The sequence below is a fragment of the Lycorma delicatula genome, chromosome 3, assembly GCF_047948215.1.
Source record: "Lycorma delicatula isolate Av1 chromosome 3, ASM4794821v1, whole genome shotgun sequence".
Classification (NCBI taxonomy): domain Eukaryota; kingdom Metazoa; phylum Arthropoda; class Insecta; order Hemiptera; family Fulgoridae; genus Lycorma; species Lycorma delicatula.
In genome coordinates, this window is record NC_134457.1 from 180347813 (window position 1) to 180370560 (window position 22748).

Here is a 22748-nt window from a genome sequence, read left to right on the forward strand (position 1 = left end):
GAATGAAAAATTTCCAGGACAGGTTATATAGACATCAGTTGGCTCTCTAGATCTTGCAGTCTTATAACTCTAAATTTTTTTCTTTGGGGGCTTTGTGTAGGAGTAAGTTTTCTTCAGTAATTCACAAACAGTTCAGCTGCATAAAGGAGATATTCAAGCTGTTTGCAGAATAAACCACAATTACGTGAAAATGTGATGCAAAACTTCCTTCACAGAATTAACATTTGCAACAAAAACCGGTCATGTTTTCCAGGTCATGTGTTCAACATTTAATCGTAAATTTTCTTCTTTAGATTGAAATAATGATAACAAAACTTTTTCAAAATAATATATATATGTATGTTTTATTATTAATTTAAAATGATACGTTTTGATGAAAAACCCTTTATAATCCAGCAAATTTAATATGCCATGGGTTGATTGAGTGATTGTACACCATTGCTCAATCAATTTTGTTTTTCAGGTCTTCATAATAGTACTACATTATATCAAGGTAAATGAGATTTGTCAAAAAAATACACAGAAGTTTAGTTTTTCTCAAAAAATCTTTATTTATTCATCAATATTGATTTTGTCACCTTTAAAAGTACTCCCTTTCAGATATATAATATATTTGTGCCAGTGCTTTTTTAGTCTTCAAAGCACCTCTGGAACACAATTTTTGGTTTGGCATTTAGCTCCTTCAGCTATTCTACCTTCATCTCTTCAATGTTGTCAAAACTTTGTCCTTTCATGGTTCTTGTTTTAGCATGGGGAATAGGAATAACTCATAGGGTGCCATGGCTGGCAAATAAGATGGCTGAGGCATCATAATGGTGTTGTTTTTGGACAAAAATTCACAAGTAAGCAGTGAAGTATGAGCAGATACATTACCATGATGCAATTGCCATGAATTTTTTTGCCATAAATCCAGGTGTTTTCTTCAGATTGCTTCATGCAAATGGTGTAGAAGTTCTAGGTAATCTTTATTGACCGTACAACTTGGTGGCAAGAACTCAGATACACTAAACTGTTGAAATCAAAGAACACATTCAACAGAACTTCAGGAAGCTCCGATTGGGACAGTTGGGCCTTAGTTTCGATGTCATACTCTTACACCTTTGTTTCATCACCAGTTATGACCTATTTGAGCACTTCTGGATCATTGTTCACTTCATTCAGCAAATCCTGAGCAGTGTTCATTCAGCACCGCTTTTTGTCGAAATTCAACAATTTTGGAACAAATTTTTCTGCCACAAGTTTCATGCGCAAAACATCTGAAAATTTTGCTTGGCATGAGCCAGATGATATGTTAACATCACCACCAACCTCTCTGATAGTGATTTGGTGATCGTCCATGATCATTTTCTTTACTTTTTGTTATTGGTTTTTGATATGTTGGGTTGGCCAGAGTGCTTGTCACCTTCACCGTATTCACAGCCCTCTTGAAAACGTTTGTTATTCATAATAACCAAAAGCAACATACAACATTTTCAATGCAGTGCTGCATTTTATTCCCTTCTTAAAGCAAAATTTAATGCAAATTCTGTTCCATTTTTTTCTACAAGTCAAAAATAACCACACACATATAACCTCTTCAACAGTAAGTATCCAATATGGCTACCAATGTAAGCATACATTACAAACAAGTGTACTAACACAACAAACAAAAATTATGACAGTTGGACTTATACAAACTGGAAAATTTAAAAATTCAGTGTATTTTTTTATCTGACCTAATGTATATTTATATATATAATGACTGTAAGACATTTCTTTAGAAAAATGTAAAACCATTTCTTAAAAAATGGCAATTTTTGGACGTCGCATAACACTACAATCAAATTGATCTATTCATACCATGTAATTGTGAAAGTAGATAGTTAATTGTGTGTATAACAACACATCTTATTCAGTTACTCTAACTTAACTACAGTGTCTGCCTCTACTTGTAATTCAGTTATAACTTGTAAATTGCATAATGATATGCTAAAAAAAAAGTTAATTTTAATACTACTTATTGACCACTGTATTAAAGTCAAGTATCAGTAAGAATCATTTTGATTTATTTTTGTCTGGTTGTTATTTCCATGGCATAATTGACATGGCTGCCCAAGTTTTTACATTCCTAACCATGAATGAAAATTGTAAACTGCTACCATTTATTGTTTTGTATAAATTTTATTTTACTTATTTATGATCACAGTTTAAGATTCTAGAACCTAGAAAATATTCTTCCTGCTTTATATTTCTAAATAATTATTACAGTTGAAAACAATACATGACCTCACCATTTATTTAAAGCAAAAACTTGTTTTACTGGGCAGCATCTTAAAATCAGATTCAGCGAATTAGTGGTCACTCAAAACTTTTTCTTAGATTAATGTGAAGAATGTGCTACTGAAATATTGGAAAATCTTTTATCTTCATTCAATGTATTTATTTATTAATAGAGAACATTTATGTAGTGTTACATTAGGTAAAAATTAATTACATGTAAAAAAAAAGAAATACAAAGAAAAAGCATTCAAATTGAAAATCATTTAAGTACATAAATATATTTATTTTACTGAAATTAATCTTTTTAAGATTTATGTTATTCCTCTTTGCTGTTAAATTATATTTTAAATTCTAATAATATAAACCATCTAGTACGGAATATTGTAATAAGAAATATTTTACCTTAATTTTGTAATGAAAGCAGTTTCGTGGGATTCTGTAACCTCAAATCATGATTGAATTATTAAAATAATTAAACTGTATATTAAAGTGTTAAAAATTAAAAACATTAAAATAATATTACAGTAATGTAGTACACATTATATCATGTCCATGGTTTATTTTAATATATTTAATTTTTAACTTTTTAACATACACTTTAATTAAATAAATTTAATCTTTGCTGAGGATGCGGGTTCTTTGTTTGAAAGTACTCTCATGATAAAATTAGGTAAGATATTTTGTATCTCAGTATTCTGTGCTAGGTGATTTATATTAATAGATTTAAAATAAGTATATTTATTTAAATATTATACAGTTTTCATTTATAAAATTCCATACTACCTGAGTTTCAATCAACCATGGCTAGCAAGTTAAATTTTAGGTTAAATAATATAGTTTGTACAATATTGTTAATCTACTTTTAATTTAAAATTTATTTTCTAATAAATAATACATATTAACAAATACATATATAACAAATGCAGAGACATAGATTCCACTCGAATAGCATATCTTTATCAATTTAGTACTTATTTTACTTTTTACATGTATTTGAAGTAAAATGTTGAAATGTGTATACTCTAATCTTCTATTCTCAAACTACCAGCCTTATAATAAGGTTTTCACTTCACATTCACGTATACCTTCCCAAAATTCTCCATTTGATTGTAATATGTGTGACATGTTACAAACAAAAATTTGTTTCATTAATTGGTTAAACATTTTTTCATTAGTAAATTTTATTAACAGCAAACCTGTAATGCTTTCAGAATTACAGTGTTATTAATATTATGTATTTTATATGTAGACTTTATTATTTTGTAATGTTTTCTTCTCTTTTATTGTTAGTGCTGGAACAAAAATAAAGAGCCATTATACAAGACTTATGGAAAGACTGAAGCGGAGATTTCCATCAAAGACTGAGTAAGTTTTGTGTAAATATTCTTTTGTTTTTTCTTCTAAATTCTCACATTCATGTACATTTATAATACATTTACTCTGTGTGGCAAGAGCAAAAAAATGAGTAACATAAACAACATTATTATGAAGAGAAAATTATGAAGGTAAAAATATCTGATTTCATTTAAATTATTTTTTATGCCTTCTTTTATATTTGTTTTACATGGAATTACTAATAGCAACACGCTTGAAGCTATTGTATAGTTGAGGTTGAATTCAAATAAATATGTATCTTATTATGAACTGTATTGTTCAGCTGTTTTTTGAAGTATATCATTTATTCGTATGGATTCATGTATGTAATATAAATACTGTTAATTTATGTTACCTGTTTCACGTGAAAATGAAACTAACTGTACCCATAATTTCTCTGTGACATGGTGTTTCTTTCACTTACAAGTCTATTGGGTTCATAATTTGCTAAACAGATGATAATGTCCACAGATACTTAATATAAGTTAAGTAAAATTGTTTATCAAAACTCATGCTCAAATTAGTTTATAATTTTAAGTTTGCTCCTGCAGTTCCAATTTTGCATTTGCATCACTCAGTGCTTTGAACAGGTTGGAGGGTGTTTTCTGTACCTAATCAGAAGTAATCTTGTTTATGAAATATTTATTGAAAATTTCAATAAGAAGACAATTAAGGATAGTGCTGTTTAGTACTGTTGCTGTATTTTGTGTCATAGCAACTATTGTAATCAAATATCCCAAAGTTCTTTAGATCTTTTTGTAGAGTCCACAACTTTTTCATTTATAAAGATTGTACTTTCTCAAATCTAATGCAACAGTCTACTTTATGTCTTGAATTTGAAATTTCATTTCTTATATTTTAAAAGTGAAAATAAATATTCAGTCACTTTCAGCATGTGATGTACATGTTGAAATGTTTTTAATAGCCATTAACCATTAATAATTTTTTTTTTTAAATCATACACCCGTATTACTAACAAAACCGACAAATTGTTTTGTACCTATTTGATAAAAATTGGTGTAACCATTCGAAGTTAAGAATTTCTGAGTTAATAATAGAAAAAATCTACTATTTACTTAATGCAACTGTCACTCTTTTTTAGTGTTTGCAAAGGAACTATCCTACCACTTATGAATGAATAGAATCTTGTCACTTTCACTCCTGTTCACAAATAACTCTCTGAACAGTATCTTGTTTTCAACCACTTCCCAAAACTGAATACTCATGATGCACTCTTTACTCGTTTGTTAACAAGCATTTACTGTGATCGCTTTTATCGCACACTGCACAGAACTCAAACTTAAAAAAGTCTCTCCACTGGTCCCCAGTAGTATTTATGTCTCCTGATTTGCAGTACTAGTAACTGACCTGTCCTTTTGATTGTTCAAGCATAATAATTTTCATTGTCCACACCTACTACACTTATCTACGATTCTATCCTTTTTTGTTCCTTCTAAATTCTTCTTTCTTTATTTTCTTTTTTTCTTCTTTCTGCCAAGCATCTCTACCCATTACAATATTGTTATATTATAGTCACAATGAATTTTGTTTTTACAACAAAGAATGTTAATTACAAAAAAAACTATTGCCTGATAGAAATAAATCACTTACATATTTGAAATCAGCATAAAAATACAAGATTCAGCTACTAACATTCTTGTAACAAACAAAAACAAAGTTTTGTTATCCTTCATAATTTGTTTTATATATATAACACTGATAGACAAAAAAATTTTTTAATTTTCTCTAAGTGCGATACCATTTCTTGAATTGCTTTTTGTGTACATTACAGATTTGTAAATACAATTTTTCTATCACCCTTAATTTTAAATAAATTACGCTTCAAAGAAATTAAGGAAAAGTATAATTCAAATCTGTAAAATTATTTTTTTTCCTGGCCACACCTGTGTTAGAATGATTTTGCTAATGCTTTTATTTTATAAATAGCCTCAGACACTTCCTGAATTAATGTCCAACAGTAATCGGCTAACTTGTTAGTATTCCATTTCCCTTTTTAGCGGCTTTTCATCACCGAAATATCTTGGTGGAAACGGTCACCGTGTTCATCACTTATGTCTCTGAGGTTGTCCGGGAAAAATCCAGATGTGAGTGGAGGAAATGTATTTTCAAAGACATATTACATACCATAACTCTGTATGAAGTAAAAAGTTGATTAACAACATCGTGATAATTGTCGAATTTTTGTTTGCCGAGAAACTTTTTCAAACATCTTTAAATGAAGCCCAATCTGCACTTTCTACATTACTTAACATTGAGTTAAATACATCATCTTTGACCAACTCTCTTATTTGAGGACCAACAAATATTCCTTCTTTAATTTTTCCTTCACTTAAATTCAGAAATTCCTGCCTGATGTACAAAAATCCGGGACTATCCTTCATCATTGCTTTTACAAGATTTTTCATTAGTACTAGCTTGTTATGGAAAGGAAGTAAAAATATTTTTTTGGATTCAACTAGGGCTCATGAATAATGTTTTTCCCATTTAGAGTAAGTTTTCTTGTTTCTTCTATGCATTGGTAACATAATGTTTATCCCTAGCTCAGCTGTCCCATTCGCAAAGAAAACATATGTATTTAGTACAGCCTATCTCCATGCCTAACAAAATAGCTATAACTTTCAAATCACCACATATGTTCCAGGTATGCTTTTTAAAATTTATTTTTTTAAGAACGGCTTTCATCACATCGTTTGTCTCTTTCAAATTAATACCATAAGCAATTGGTATCGAAGGATATTTGTTAATGTTGTGTAGTAGAACCGCTTTTAAACTACTTGGGCAAATCTATGAAAAGGTGCCAGTCCTCAAGTTTATGAACTTGTCCTAAGTGCAACATAAGCTCGTCAATGTTTGTGCAAAAAACCAAATTAATTTCATCAGTAAAGTACTGAGACAGTTATTTTTGTCGGCTTCAAAAGCCTGAAATTTTTGTAGTTTTTTTAAGTAAATTCCAACCTTGCAATCTTGATCCTAACAGTTGAGCTTGATTTTTGATAAATTTAAATCCGTAACTAAGTCATTTAATTCACTATGTGATATAAGATGTGGCTTATTAGAAGAGAATTCAAAATCAAAATCATTGTTCTCTTCAGTACACCTGATTCTTCATCGCTGCTTTCGAAACATACATTCACAGGTGGCTGAGGAACTGGAATAATTTCACTGTGAGGTACAGGCCTGATTGCAGATTGTAATGAATATTTTACAGTATGTTTAGATTTTTAAAAAATTCCAGACACACTTGTTAAACAAAAGTAACAATCTGTTACCTGTTCCTTTGGTTCACGCCAAACCAAAGGTACATATATCATACTATGTGACTATGGTATCATTTAATTCTTTGTCCAGTATTGTTTATTTATAGAATACAAATTATGTTAACAAAGTTAAACAATAAAAAATGAGCTAACAAAATACAATGTAGGAGCTTATTTTTCAACTATATGTTGAAAATTGAAAAAAATCCTTTAATTAAAATTAAAAAATTTTTCAAAAATGATGGGTGATAGAAAGATTCTGAGTTCATATTCGTCTTCAGCATCAAAAAACAGATTAAAATCATCTATCGCTTGTTAGAAAACAAAAATTATGTTTATCAGTGTAATTTATCTTAAAAAGGTGTGATCTAGATATAGTATATAAAAATTTTTTGTTTATTTTCTGTATTACTTTTTTATTTTTATTTTTACCCACTATACTGTGATTTCTTTGCATATGGATGAATGTTGTTTTAATTTTATAGATAGTTTAAGCCTTGATTTAGCTGATATTCCAATTAACTGTTTTTTGTATGAGAACACTTGAATATAAACAAATAAAATTTTTTAAAACTGTATAAAACAAATTTTGTAAAATTTCTGATTTCAGATAATGCTTTAATATTTTATTGCGATACATATTTTTTTTAATATTTCAGGAAAGAGTTATCAGCTAGTGTAAAATGTGTGAGGGAGAGAAATAACAGTTCTCTATCTGGACTCAGTATGGATGAAATTGAGTTCAGAGTTGAAAGATTACTGATGGAAAAGACTTCAAAAAAAACTGGTACAGAATTATGAAATTTCATTTTAATGGTTAACTTGCAGCATTGTTTTTGGTATATGATGATACATTTTATTTTTTATTTGCTTTTAAAATTTTTGTCATTTTACTAGTTCTTACGTAAAATATAGATGAAATATATTCTTGTAACTTTTTTTTTTTTTCTCTTAAAAACTTAAGACTTTTTTTTTTTTGTCTTCAGTCATTTGACTGGTTTGATGCAGCTCTCCAAGATTCCCTATCTAGTGCTAGTCGTTTCATTTCAGTATACCCTCTACATCCTATGTCCCTAACAATTTGTTTTACATATTACAAACGTGGCCTGCCTACACAATGTTTCCCTACTACCTGTCCTTCCAATATTATTCCAGGATGCCATAGTATGTGGCCTATAAGTCTGTCTCTTCTTTTAACTATATTTTTCCAATTGCTTCTTTCTTCATCTATTTGCCGCAATATCTCTTCATTTGTCACTTTATCCACCCATCTGATTTTTAACATTCTCCTATAGCACCACATTTCAAAAGCTTCTAATCTTTTCTTCTCAGATACTCCGATTGTCAAAATGTTTGACAATCCATATAAAGTGACACTCCAAACATACACTTTCAAAAATCTTTTCCTGACATTTAAATTAATTTTTGATGTAAACAAATTATATTTCTTACTGAAGGCTCGTTTAGCATGTGCTATTCGGCATTTTATATCGCTCCTGCTTCGTCCATCTTTAGTAATTCTACTTCCCAAATAACAAAATTCTTCTACCTCCATAATTTTTTCTCCTCCTATTTTCACATTCAGTGGTCCATCTTTGTTATTTCTACTACATTTCATTACTTTTGTTTTGTTCTTGTTTATTTTCATGCGATAGTTCTTGCGTAGGACTTCATCTATGCCGTTCATTGTTTCTTCTAAATCCTTTTTACTCTCGGCTAGAATTACTATATCATCAGCAAATCGTAGCATCTTTATCTTTTCACCTTGTACTGTTACTCCGAATCCAAATTGTTCTTTAACATCATTAACTGCTAGTTCCATGTAAAGATTAAAAAGTAACGGAGATAGGGATGAAATGGCAGACTCCTTGTCAGACTCCCTTTCTTATTACGGCTTCTTTCTTATGTTCTTCAATTGTTACTGTTGCTGTTTGGTTCCTGTACATGTTAGCAATTGCTCTTCTATCTCTGTATTTGAACCCTAATTTTTTTAAAATGCTGAACATTTTATTCCAGTCTACGTTATCGAATGCCTTTTCTAGGTCTATAAACGCCAAGTATGTTGGTTTATTTTTCTTTAATCTTCCTTCTACTATTAATCTGAGGCCTAAAATTGCTTCCCTTGTCCCTATAATTTTCCTGAAACCAAATTGGTCTTCTCCTAACACTTCCTCCACTCTCCTCTCAATTCTTCTGTATAGAATTCTAGTTAAGATTTTTGATGCATGACTAGTTAAACTAATTGTTCTGTATTCTTCACATTTATCTGCCCCTGCTTTCTTTGGTATCATGACCATAACACTTTTTTTGAAGTCTGACGGAAATTCCCCTTTTTCATAAATATTACACCAGTTTGTATAATCTATCAATCGCTTCCTCACCTGCACTGCGCAGTAATTCTACAGGTATTCCGTCTATTCCAGGAGCCTTTCTGCCATTTAAATCTTTTAATGCTCTCTTAAATTCAGATCTCAGTATTGTTTCTCCCATTTCATCCTCCTCAACTTCCTCTTCTTCCTCTATAACACCATTTTCTAATTCATTTCCTCCCTATAGCTCTTCAATATATTCCACCCATCTATCGACTTTACCTTTCGTATTATATATTGGTGTACCATCTTTGTTTAACACATTATTCGATTTTAATTTATGTACCCCAAAATTTTCCTTAACTTTCCTGTATGCTCCGTCTATTTTACCAATGTTCATTTCTCTTTCCACTTCTGAACACTTTTCTTTAATCCACTCTTCTTTCGCTAGTTTGCACTTCCTGTTTATAGCATTTCTTAATTGCCAATAGTTCCTTTTACTTTCTTCATCACTAGCATTCTTATATTTTCTACGTTCATCCATCAGCTGCAATATATCGTCTGAAACCCAAGGTTTTCTACCAGTTCTCTTTATTCCGCCTAAGTTTGCTTCTGCTGATTTAAGTATTTCCTTTTTAACATTCTCCCATTCTTCTTCTACATTTTCTACCTTATCTTTTTTACTCAGACCTCTTGCGATGTCCTCCTCAAAAATCTTCTTTACCTCCTCTTCCTCAAGCTTCTCTAAATTCCACCGATTCATCTGACACCTTTTCTTCAGGTTTTTAAACCCCAATCTACATTTCATTATCACCAAATTATGGTCGCTTTCAATGTCTGCTCCAGGGTAAGTTTTGCAGTCAACGAGTTGATTTCTAAATCTTTGCTTAACCATGATATAATCTATCTGATACCTTGCAGTATCGCCTGGCTTTTTCCAAGTGTATATTCTTCTATTATGATTTTTAAATTGGGTGTTGGCAATTACTAAATTATACTTCGTGCAAAAGTCGGTCCCCTCTTTCATGCCTTTTGCCCAGCCCGTATTCACCCACTATATTTCTTTCCTTGCCATTTCCAATGCTTGCATTCCAATCTCCAACTATTATTAAATTTTCATCTCCTTTTACGTGTTTAATTGCTTCATCAATCTCTTCGTACACACACTCTACCTCATAATCATCAGGGGCGCTTGTAGGCATATAGACGTTAACAATCGTTGTCGGTTTAGGTTTTGATTTTATCCTTATTACAATGACTCTATCGCTATGCGTCTTGAAATACTCCACTCTCCTCTCTATCTTCTTGTTCATCACGAAACCTACTCCTGCCTGCCCATTATTTGACGCTGAGTTAATTACTCTAAAGTCACCCGACCAAAAGCTTTAAGACTTAAACAGTTTTTTTTTTTAGTTTCTAAAGCAGCAACTTTATTTTGCATTTTATTAATAATTATGTTATTTAAAGAGTAAATGTTGAAATTAGACGATTTCTGTTTGCAAGAAACTATCGATCTTAATAAGTTTTTGTCTTTAAACAGCATTCTAAATATTTTTATAATCATCAATTTAACCCCCACTCAGGCAATCACAAACTTTATTTCATGTTGAACCTGTAGTTTCGTATTCATCTTAAGCATTTATGTTTTAACATAGACATGGATTAAAGTAAAAAAGATTTAGAAAATCAAATCATATAAAATTCTATAGAATGTGACCACATACATATATTTTTATTTTTTGTTCATAAAAAAGTATACATTTTTTTTGTTGAAAATTTGCAGTTTAGTTGAACAAATGGAAAAAGATCAGATGAAGAAAATTACAAAATGAAAGATTTTTTCATAATTATTAAAAATACTACAATTCTTTGTCGACCAGGATATTGTTTTAATGTAAATAAAAAAGCTCTCTGTAGTTCACACTTTCAAATGAAAATACTTGTATAGAACCTTATTTTATTTGTCAGATTTAATTTTTACGCCATAGGAAAGGAAATTTTAAGTTTTCTTGTTTCTTCCATTCATTGTTAACATAATGTTTATCCCTAGCTTGGCTGTCCCATTCACAAGAAAACATATATACTAAGTATAGCCTAATTGCTTGCTTAATAAAATAGGTATAACTTTCAAATCACCACATATGTTCCAGCTATGCTTTTTTATAATTTATTTTTTGAAGAACTTCTTTCATCACATCATATGTCTCTTTCAAATTAATACCATAAGCAATTGGTATCAAAGGATATTTGTTACCATTGTGTATTACAACCACTTTTAAACTATATGTGGACTGTACTTGGTTAAAATGTCTGTGAAACTCTACATTTTACCTTATGGATGAAGGTTTTTCATTTTGTAGTTGTGAATTCTAGATCAAATCAAGGAAGTAATTACTGATTGTAATTTCATTAATATGTTGTGCATTTTAATAATGTTTTGTCTGTTAATTTTATTGTTACTGTGATCCTTAAAACTATATGAAAGTGGTTAGCAGTACCCATATGAAAAATAATTTTTATATACAACCAAATTTATCATTAAAGCATGGAATTCTGATTTTTATTAACAGTTATTGAAAAATACAGATATAATTTTTAACTGATTTCAAAAAAGAACAAGGTCCTAAATTCGATGCATTTTTTTATGTATGTAAATTTATTACACTTGAATGGTTGGATGGATTTTAACATATTTGGTCTCATTTGAAAGGGGATGATTTTTAGTTGTTCCCATTCGTATTTGGTTTACGTTGGTGGAGTATTTCTGTACTGCTCATTAGTCATAAGTCATTCAACATTCAAACTTGTACTTATAGATAGTTAATAGTAATTATTAAAAAGTTAGTTCAGTTCATATTAATTTACATCAAGAAATGAGTTATTGAAACAAGAAAGTTAGTTATTTATTTACATCAATATTTACAATTCTTGTAATCTCCAAAAAAAATTGTCGTACTCTTGTTTTAATTTCTGCATCTCTTAATGTTTTTTCATTATATGATTTAACCAGTAATTTATCTCTAATGAGCAGTTCTGTTTTGTAGGCCTGTCAATGATTCAGCTGTGACTAAGTTACAAAAGTAAAAAGAGTAAAATAAAAATACTTTTTTAAAATTAACCTAACTCCAAAAAAAGATTAAATAAATTGAAACGTTCTTAAGCCACTGCCTAATTCAAACAGATTTCTTAATCTGTACCTCATGCACTCATAATTTGTAATCCATTACTTATAATTCATTTAAAATTTGGTACAACTTCAAACAATAAATTTCCAAGATTGTACTGAGGAAATAATGAAAAACTCATTTTATTTTATGCAATTTCACTAAGTATTGAGTAGGACTTGATTTTTTTTTTCTAACTTTAGTTGAAAATATACAAGTCTATATAATTTCTGTGTACATCAGATCAAGCTTAATATTAAAACAGAACTTAAAAATTGTACTTAAATTTATTCAGTTATATAAACAAAATATGGTAAATGGTTTTTAAAGCATGTTGGGTTTTATGATGAAGAAACTTTGGAAATTAATAATTGCAGTTGTAACTTCTGAAAACAACAGTTTTCAGAAGTTAAGTTGCTGTAAACAAACAGCAAATGAAATTCTTGAATATGTCATTCTACCCACTTGAGAATGTGAATCAAGGTAGGGTAGTCATTTTATGCAAATATTCTTTAAAAGTTAATTTATTTAAAAAATAGATTTATTTACAAAAAAAATTTAAATCTTATTTTAAAAAATAGATTTACATAAAATTTTTAAATTCCATTAATATTGTGTTCATCTGCTTGTCTTTATCCCATTTGCCATAAGATTTTTATGTAATTCTTTTGTCATTGCTTTCCTTAATGACTTGATAAGTATCAAGTATAGAGTCAAACTGCATTAATTACTTATGCAGTTAGAAACTACAGGCTGATGTCCAATTAGAATTTACTTTTTGTAATGGGGCCTAGTGATGAATTTTGCAGCATATGAAAAAACTAAGTATCTTCACATTTATAATTCTGAATCTGCAAGAAGATATTTCATTATTAAACACGTTAATGACGCAATTTATCATTTGAGCAAATGAATAATTAACTAGAGAAATCAAAATTAGGAAATTAAATTTTTTTCTAATCTTTACTACTTCAATACTTGAGATAAAAATAGACTTAAAATTCAAATTACTTTTCTGGGAATATTATGATTGTGACTATAAAATAATATAAAATTGCTAGCTTATTTTTCACTTAATTTTTTTAAAAATTATAGTTTCCCTATAATTAAGTAAATTATATTATTCTGATTACTATTTTTTATTATTATTATTATTTTTTTTTTGTAATTGCATCGCAGTTTCATTTTTGAATACTAATATTTTTGCAGTTTTCTTTATTTTTTCGTTTATATTGATTTTTGTTTTTATTCTGGTGTTAGTTTGCTTTACCCATAATATTGCTTATATTAAATAGAATGTTTACTAGTTGCTTCTTTTGATGTTACAAGGCACTTTCTAATTCTGTCATGTATGTATATTTTAAATTAAAGTTTTGTACCTTCAATGAGTAATATTAACAGAACAAGCAATCCTTAAAGCATTCATTATCTTCTATTATGTGCATTTGTTGATATAGTGAATCGATGTATACTGTTCTTTTAGTTTCAATGGGATTGGAAAAGTTTGGAGAAACAGCCTGGGGTGGTGGGGTTGTTACATCTAACACAAATTGGCAAGGATCAAGTGATTTGATGGAGGAATGTGTTATATGCTGCGAAGATATGGGGTCTGTAAATTTGACAACATTAGAGTGTAATCATCCATTTCATACTGAGGTGAGTTTGGTATTTGTTTTCTATTTTTGTGGGTCATATTATAGCAATACTTGCTGTTATTCCAACGTCTTAAATTGTTATTATACTGTGTATTTCAAAATGAATATCAGAGTTTTAAAGTTATGTAATATTATTAAGTTTGACTTACATTGATAAATTATACATGAAATGAAAGAGCAGTTCAAAACCTTTTTCCTATAAGTGTTCAATGTGAGCACCATTTGTCACTCAGTGCACATCCAGCCAATAGGAAAGTTCATCCCAGAGTTCTTTAATCAGCAGGTTAGGACTAAATGATGCGACAGCTGCTTCAATCTTTTGTCTCAAGTCGGGTAGGTCAGTTGGTCGTCGTGGCATATTTAATTGATCCTTTAAAAACCTCCTGGTAGAATCCGGCTCGAAGGACCATAAAAAGATATTATATCCTTTGCAATGTGGAGGACCATAAAACCTTTCTGGTATGTTTTAGAGCAAGTATGAACTGTAGATGCATAGATGATGAATTGAAACAATGCCTTGTTGCTTATTGAATTGTTATTTGATTTCTTGTCATCTTGACATTTCGATAACATATAATTGAATATCTAACATATAACGTAACACATATAATTGATCTTAATAACATATAAGTATATAAATAAAATAAGCGTTCATCCAAACATTAGTATGCGTGTCCATCCGGACTGAATGTACAACACAACCGCTCTGGTTCAGATTCTGGCGCCGAATGACTAGAAGTCATAATGACCATATTATAGTGACCACTCCTTGCAGTATTATGATATAGGACATCATATGACCATAGCTTGCCGAGGAGCTCTAGCTCTCGCTAGGTAGCAGCACCTACTGGCAAAAGTGGAACATAACATCCTCAAAGAAAAAAAATTGCACATGGTCAGACTGGGCAGAGGTGGAGGCCATGGCAAACAAGCCCTGTCATTTGGTCCCCAGTAACCAATCCAGCAGTCAGGGAGAATTCCATTCAACCAATCATGTATAGCATTACACCATTGAGGAGGCACCCATCTTGTTGCCAAATAAAGTCCTGTTGTTCTATTGCAGTAGAGGAAAAAGCCATAATTGTAGCATATCAAAATAGTCCATTCCAGACACACTTGTTTCTACAAAAAAGAACATCCTGTAAGCTTGCTGTCAGGTTACAGCACAAAAGACATTCAGTTTTGGGGAGTCTTGTTCACACTGAAGTATTTCGTGAGAATTTCATGATCCCCAGATAAACTCATTGAGAGTGTTTACTTATTTGTTAACATGAAATGTTGATTCGTCATTGAATATGACATGATAAAGAAAGTCTTCATCATCATGGTGGATCATTTCATTTGCAGAGCTAGCACGTAAACCTTGTAATAGTTGTGTTTTCTTAAAATTCTCCACACAGACATCACAAGAATCTGTAATTTGCAGCTAGCCTTCCTAATGGATTTCCTAGGACTATGCACTAAAAACTCTCTTTCACATTCAACATTGTCTTCGGAAATAACTCAGTCGCCTTGTACTCTTCCCTTTACAAATTTAACCTGTGGTTTCAATTCTTTATGCCATCTACGAGTGTTATTGTCACTTGGAGGATCACAACAGAACTTCAAATGGAATGCATGTTGAACTGTGATTACAGATTCACACTTTGCAAACTGCAAAACAGAAAATGCTTTCAGGTGGGGGAGGGGGACGCCATTTTTACTACTAGCACTTTCAAGCATAAAGTACAAGAAATAAGCTTGCACGCAGCTAAAACTGTTTGAGTTGCTCTTTCATTTCATGTATTAATCAAGCATGTGAAACTTGAGAAATATTACATAGCTTTAAAAATCTTATTCATTTTGAAACGCACAGTATTAGTATCCTTATTTTAAGGCAAATGAAATCTATTAATGTATTAAAGTTATAAAGTGGTAATATTTTGTGTAAGAAATACCATAACAGTTTAGCTAAATGTATTCGTATTGATTTGTTTGTTTTGGTTTTTCATTCATATTTCTTTCATTCTTTTCTTTACTTTTTTTTTACTTTTTTTTTTAATTTTGTATGTTGATTTTACTGTATGCTGCATTATTTTTCATTTATTGTTCTTACTCTTGTTATTTTATTTCAAATCTCTAAGAATACTGTACTGTTATTGTTTGATAATTTCAATGTAGCTTAATGTAGATGCCATTTGATAGCAGCACAATCCAGTTTGACAATAGCAATTTTTAGGCCTAACAAGCACTTGCACAACTTAGGTTGAAAATGCTTCTTTTTTTTTGCAAGCAAAAGCTAGAGATACCTATAAGGAAATGCTAACTGATGGTGATAAGAAATATTTTAGTGGAAATAACTGTGTTGATAAATTCTTTTAGGTATGTTCAAAAGTTGCTGTTGGAAATCAGCTTTGTTCTCCTGTTTTTAAACAGAACCAGCAGTGCTGTAGGTGGAAGAGCAATTCAGTCTGATATCAGATAATGATAGTAAGCATAGCAGTTTTCTGTAGGATTACTCAAATTTAACCTCCAGCATAATTTATGATTATATAAACTTCTTTAAAGTGTGCTAATGGTACCCAGATAACTGACTAATGTATACAAAATTAATTAAGCCTGTTCTTTTCAATGCCAATGGTAAACATGCAATTCAATCATGCCAATGGTAAACATGAAACAGAATTGTTTATGAGAATGATCATGAGAGAATCACCAAATCAAAATGTAATTCAGTAGAATGAAAATTTCTCCTTTTTTGCCTTTTTAAAGTTCTTTTTTTTTGCCCTTTTTGAATGTTTACCTGTTTTGTTAGAAATTTAAGATTATACTCTCAGCTAGTGTACCTATACTAGCTCAGTTATACCAGTTCTCATGCTGAGCAGCTTCGTTGGTGCTTTTGGCTGTAATTCATTAATAGCATCCAGCCTAATTGAATAGAGAATATTTCTTTCTTGACTTTTCCCAACCTTATATCTTTCTACTGACACAGAAGAAAATTTATGAATTAGAGTGTCAACTTCTTCAAATCCAGTTAAGTCCCAAATGACTCAATTGTTAGAAGATGGACAAATATTTGTAGATGTCAACAAGAAGTATAAATGTGGCTCCGATGAAGGCCAAAAATCTTTATACAGTAGATTTATGGCACAGATAAAGCAATAAGGATATTGTTGAAAAATGGAAATAGGTTTCAAGAAAGTATGTATCTTATTTAGACAATCGCAAGGACTCAAAAATTTGGTACAACTCATCTTCTAGATTTTGGGTGGTAGAAGTAATATTGACCTGTGGTCATTTAGTTTCCTTTTTTTTAATTTTCCAATTCACAAAAAGTAACACATAAATTTCCCTTAAATAATGTTTAAAATAGAAGAGTATAAAAATTTTGTAAAGTAACTCAAGTTCTGCTTATATAGAAGTTGTATTGTAAAAATGACATCTAATCTCTTTTTCTTGAGAGCAGCAAATTTTTAATGATGTCCTCATAAAATGGAATTGTCTTTTGAAGCTTGGCAAGTAGCTTTTGGCAGCAATATTGTTGCAAGATCTCCTGACCCCATAGAGGAAGACACCCTCCATATGGCAGTTTCAGTCACGAAGCCATCCCTCCTGATCCTGGGCCTTATTGGCTTTACCAAAGGTCATCTTCAAAACCTCAGCAAAAGGCATCTCCCTGCCTTGTTCTTGCCTAAGTCAGGATGCCACTGATGCGAATGCCTCGAGTGATATTCCGATTGGTTTACTATTATCATTAAGAACTCTCAAGAAAAGAAAACAAAGCATCTCTAAACAAGACTGAATAAAAAAACAAGGAACTGAAATCCACTACCTACCTGAACAGTAAAGAGTTGAGTTCAACACACAATAACAAAGAATACGATAAAACCAAACATAAAAGAAACCCATGAATAAAAAATAACTACAAATAACGTAACACAACAACAAAAATAGAAACAATAAACGAGAAAGCCCAAGCGGCACCCTAGATTTTTTCAGCAATCCTTTTTTATGTGGTTTCTCCAGCTTCATCATCATCAGGCAGTAAATCGTCAAGTAATGTGTGTAAACTTTCAGTCGTATCTGAACTTACACTGTGCCGGGTTGAGAGAGCAGACAGAAGAACGTCTTTCCTATGTTTTTATCCCAAAACCCTATATACAACTCCCCAGGGATCCTTGTTCCTCTGCTCATGCTCAGAGGAACATCAGGAATCCCTCTTCACTGAATGAACCTTATAAAAGTACTGAGACCTACGATCCCTGTATTCAGCTACAAGGACTGCCCACCGCTCAGGATCACCTTCATGCTGAGATGTCCTCCTTAAGCGACACACCTGTTTCAAAGATGATAATTCCCTACCCCACCATGTGCCTCATGGTGGTGTAGGCACCACCATGGTCGAGCCTCTCTCGACCAGAACTACAGGGAATTGAGCACTCAGTTTCATCGGTGAAACTTGTCGACAAACTCTCTGCCAGGTCCTCCAAATCCAAAGACTTCAGTTGTCGATCTAAAAGTTCAAGTCTGGCCAAAAAAATGTCAACAAATTTCCTCCAGTCCTCATACCTGTACAGGAAACGACCCCCTGCTGAACTGGAACGTTACATCAGTAGCATTCACTCAAACTACCAACAATCTTATAAGCAACACTGACAGACAAAAAAAAAATTTTAATGTTTCTCTGAGTATGATACCATTTCTTGAATTGATTTTTTTGCATAAATTACAGATCTGTAAATACAATTTTTCTATCACCCTTAGTTTTAAATAAATTACGCATCAAAAAAAAATTAAGGGAAAATATAGTTAAAATCTGTAAAATTTACAATTTTGCATGGCCATACCTGTGTTAGAATGATTTCACTGATGCTTTTTTTTTATAAATTACCTCAGGCACATCCTGAATTAATGTCCAACAGTAATCAGCTAGCATGTTAGTATTCCATTTCCCTTTATAGCAGCTTTCCATCACCAGAATGTCTTGATGGAAATGTTCACTGAGTTCGTCACTTATGTCTTCGAGGTTGTCCAGGAAAAAAATCCAGATGTGAGTGGAGGAAATATATTTTCAAAGACGTATTACATCCCATAGCTCTGTACGAAGTAAGGAGTTGATTAACAATATCGTGGTAATTGTCGGATTTTTGCTTGCTGAGAAAATTTTTGCAAACATCTTTAAATGAAGCCCAATCTGCACTTTCTGTATTATTTAACATTGAGTTAAATACATCATTTCTGACCAGATCTCTTATTTGAGGACCAAAAAATATTCCTTCAACTTTTCTTCACTTACATTTGGAAATTTCTACCTGATGTACAAAAATCCAGGACTATCCTTCTTCATTGCTTTTACAAAATTTTCTGTTAGCCTTTATATGGAGAGAAGGAAAAAATTTTTATGAGTTCAACTAAGGGCTCATGAATAATATTTTTCCCATTTGGAGTTAAGTTATCTCGTTTCTTTCATTCTTTGGTAACGTAATGTTTATCCCTGGCTTGGCTGTCCCATTCGCAAAGAAAACACATGAACTTAGTATAGCCTAACTGCATGCCTAACAAAATAGCTATAACTTTCAAATCACCATATATGTTCCAGCTATATTTTTAATAATTTATTTTTTCAAGAACGTATTTCACCATATTGTATGTCTCTTTCAAATTAATACCATAAGAGATTGTTATCAAAGGATATTTGTTACCGTTGTGTAGTAGAACCACTTTTATACTATACTTGGATGAATCTGTGAAAAGGCACAGTCCTCAGGTTTATAAACTTGTCCTAAGTGCAACATAAGCTCTCAATATTTGTGCAGTAAACCAAATTATTTTCATCAATAAAGTACTGAGAAAGTTCTTTTTGTCGGCTTCGAAAGCCCAAAATTTTTGTATTTTTTTGAAGTAAATTCAAACCTTGCAGTCTTGATCCTAACGGTTCAGCTTGATTTTTTTGATAAATTTAGATCCCTAACCGTCATTTAATTAACCTCGTGATATAAGATGTGGCTTATTAGAAGATAATACAAAATCAAAATCATTGTTGTCTTCAGTACTGCCTGATTCTTTATCGCTGCTTTTGAAACATACATTCACAGCTGGAAACTGTATTTGACTGTGAGGTACAGGCCTGCTTGCAGATTGCAATGAAGGATATTTTACAGTATGTTTAGATATTTTCGAAATTCCAAACACACTTGTTAAACAAAAGTAACAATCGGTTACCTGATTCTTTGGTTCATACCAAACCATAGGTACCCCAAATGGCAAAGCCTTTTGTGTACCTTTCATAACAAAAGGCATCTACATCATTTACACAATTTTGAGGCATTATGACACTACACTGTTAACAAACTTAAGACAGCAATAAGTCTAAACAAAATTAATTCAGTCCTAAATCAAGTGTTTAATACAAACAACACAGCTGTGTTTTTAGCTACATATTTTTACCTGCAAAGACATGTTTAATCTTGTCTATGAAGGCTCACTCCTCAGTATTAGATATGTCATAGTATGTGACTATAATATGATTTAATTCTTTGTCTAGTATTGTTTATTTATAGCGTACAAACTATGTTAATGAAGTTAAACAATAAAAAATGAGCTTACAAAATACAGTATAAGAACCTAAAATGCTAATTATATGTTGAAAAATGAAAAAAGTCCTTTAATTAAAATTTAAAAATTCTTCAAAAATAGAAAGATTCTGAGTTCATATTCGTTTTCAGAATCAAAAATTAAAATCATCCATTAAAATTAACTATCTTCCAGTCACAAACATTGGCAGGAATAAACCTACCAATGGTGACATCGATGTTTGTTCCACTAAACAGTCGACAGCCATCTATCATACCTGCATAGGTGGGCAACTCACCATGTACATTAGATACCTATAGATCATATTGGGCTAAAAAGCCTTGTATTAATTCACTGCCATCATCAGTGAAACTACTATGCTACAATAATGACTTAGCATTCACATATGCACCAATAAGGATTGGACTGATACCAGAAAATCACAGGAGTTTATCCCAGACTTCAAGGTGACGATTAGCAGGGTTTCTAAACTGAAAGTATGAACTTGTAACATATAGATGCAAGTTCTGAACATCTACATGGACAACATGATGATTATTTGAGAGCTGTCATGCGAAGGCATAATCTATTTCCCTTCTGCACATAACAACGGACATGCTTTCTGAGTAATAATCGAATTTCTTTCAAACTGAGAAACCTGGCAGTTCACTATGCTGTAAATGATGTGAAAACAGCACCCAACCCTCTATGTAGAGCAATCACACCAAGCTTAATCTGAACTATATAAGCACCCTTTGCATTTAACTGCCTGAATTTAACCATTAAACACTAATAAGTTCAAGAACATTGTGACTGCCCTCTTATAACAACCACAGTCTTTACTATTCACAGAGTGCTTGGAATCCTGGAGACATTTATGATTAGTTTTCATGTTTAAATAAATTAAGCATGAAAACTTGATTTGCATAGCAATTAGAGGCCAAAATAAAATATGCAAATCTGTGAAAACTTCTTTCATGTCATTTCAGTTAAAATCTGATAATTTTTCCTATATTAGAATTTTTGATTCTACTGATTTATTTTTATTTCTACTGATCTGAGAAAGAAATTTGCTAGATGTTTTGTTTGGAGTGTGATATTATATGATGCAGAAGCATGGACAATAAAGAAAAGAAAACTCAATATCTGGAAAGTTTTGAAATATCGCTACGGAGGAAAATGCTAGGTATCTACTGGCAAGGAAGAGTAACTAATTATATCTGGTCTTGACAGATATAAATGAGAATAGAAGTACGATTAAAACAATACAAAGAAGAAATGCTAATTGTATAGTCATGAGATATGACTGCATTCAAGAAGTAATAATTGAAGGAAAGATTGCAGGTATGTGAGGAAGAGGAAGAAGGAGGATAGGATAGTTGGATGATTTAAAAGGGAGACAAGGATACCATAATTTAAAATAAAAAGCTCAGAACAGACCTTGCAGTTTCTTGATACCTGTCAGTAGACAGCTCCATTAAAGAAGAAGACAATGTTATTAAATTTTTAAAGGCTTTAATGGAAATATTTTTGAATATACTTATTTTGAAAGTCTGGTAGGTAAAGAAATTATTATATGAGTATTTTGAGACATAATACTTCACTTTTTGAAGAATTTCAATTAATATACTGCCACCTCAATAATATAAATGAAAAACTGTGACTTCGTAACAATTATTTAAATAACCTCTGTAGACTTAATAAAAAAATTTCTATCAACCCATGTCTGGAAACACTTAGTTTACCAGCTCTCATTCATTAAATTCATTGTTATTTTTCAGGTTGTCAATTAATGTTATTAAATGCTATTATTGCCATTTAAGATTTTTGATTTGGAGTAAGTGTAGCAGAGAGGGTGGGTTCCATCCCTTTGAAAATAATTTTAAAAAGGTTCCCCTTTGAGAATGGTATATGTGCCTGCCAACAGAAATATGATGGGATTGATAGCTGTTGAATAATAAATGTGGTAACTTTTCAAATGACCACCCAGTATACAGTACTTCAACACATCTCTGATTAACATTTATTTACTGATTATCATTGCTTAACTACAAGCTCATCAAGAAAAAACAAAAAAAAAAAACATTCTTTACCAACATCAAGGTAAATGAAATTAAAAGATTCCCTATCTAGTGCTAGTCGTTTCATTTCAGTATA

At 31.1% G+C, this 22748-nt stretch overlaps 1 protein-coding gene across 9 annotated transcripts in view; it reads left to right on the forward strand.

The window, feature by feature from the left end:
• LOC142322253 (uncharacterized) overlaps nucleotides 1-22748 on the forward strand; it is a 156832-nt gene that overhangs the window by 128437 nt on the left and 5647 nt on the right. For all 9 annotated transcript variants that reach the window (XM_075361121.1, XM_075361119.1, XM_075361122.1 and 6 more), the window contains 3 exons: nucleotides 3550-3624; nucleotides 7571-7698; nucleotides 13868-14040. In XM_075361121.1, coding sequence (XP_075217236.1) covers nucleotides 3550-3624; nucleotides 7571-7698; nucleotides 13868-14040 — 376 coding nt within the window. The remainder of the gene's footprint in view (nucleotides 1-3549; nucleotides 3625-7570; nucleotides 7699-13867; nucleotides 14041-22748) is intronic.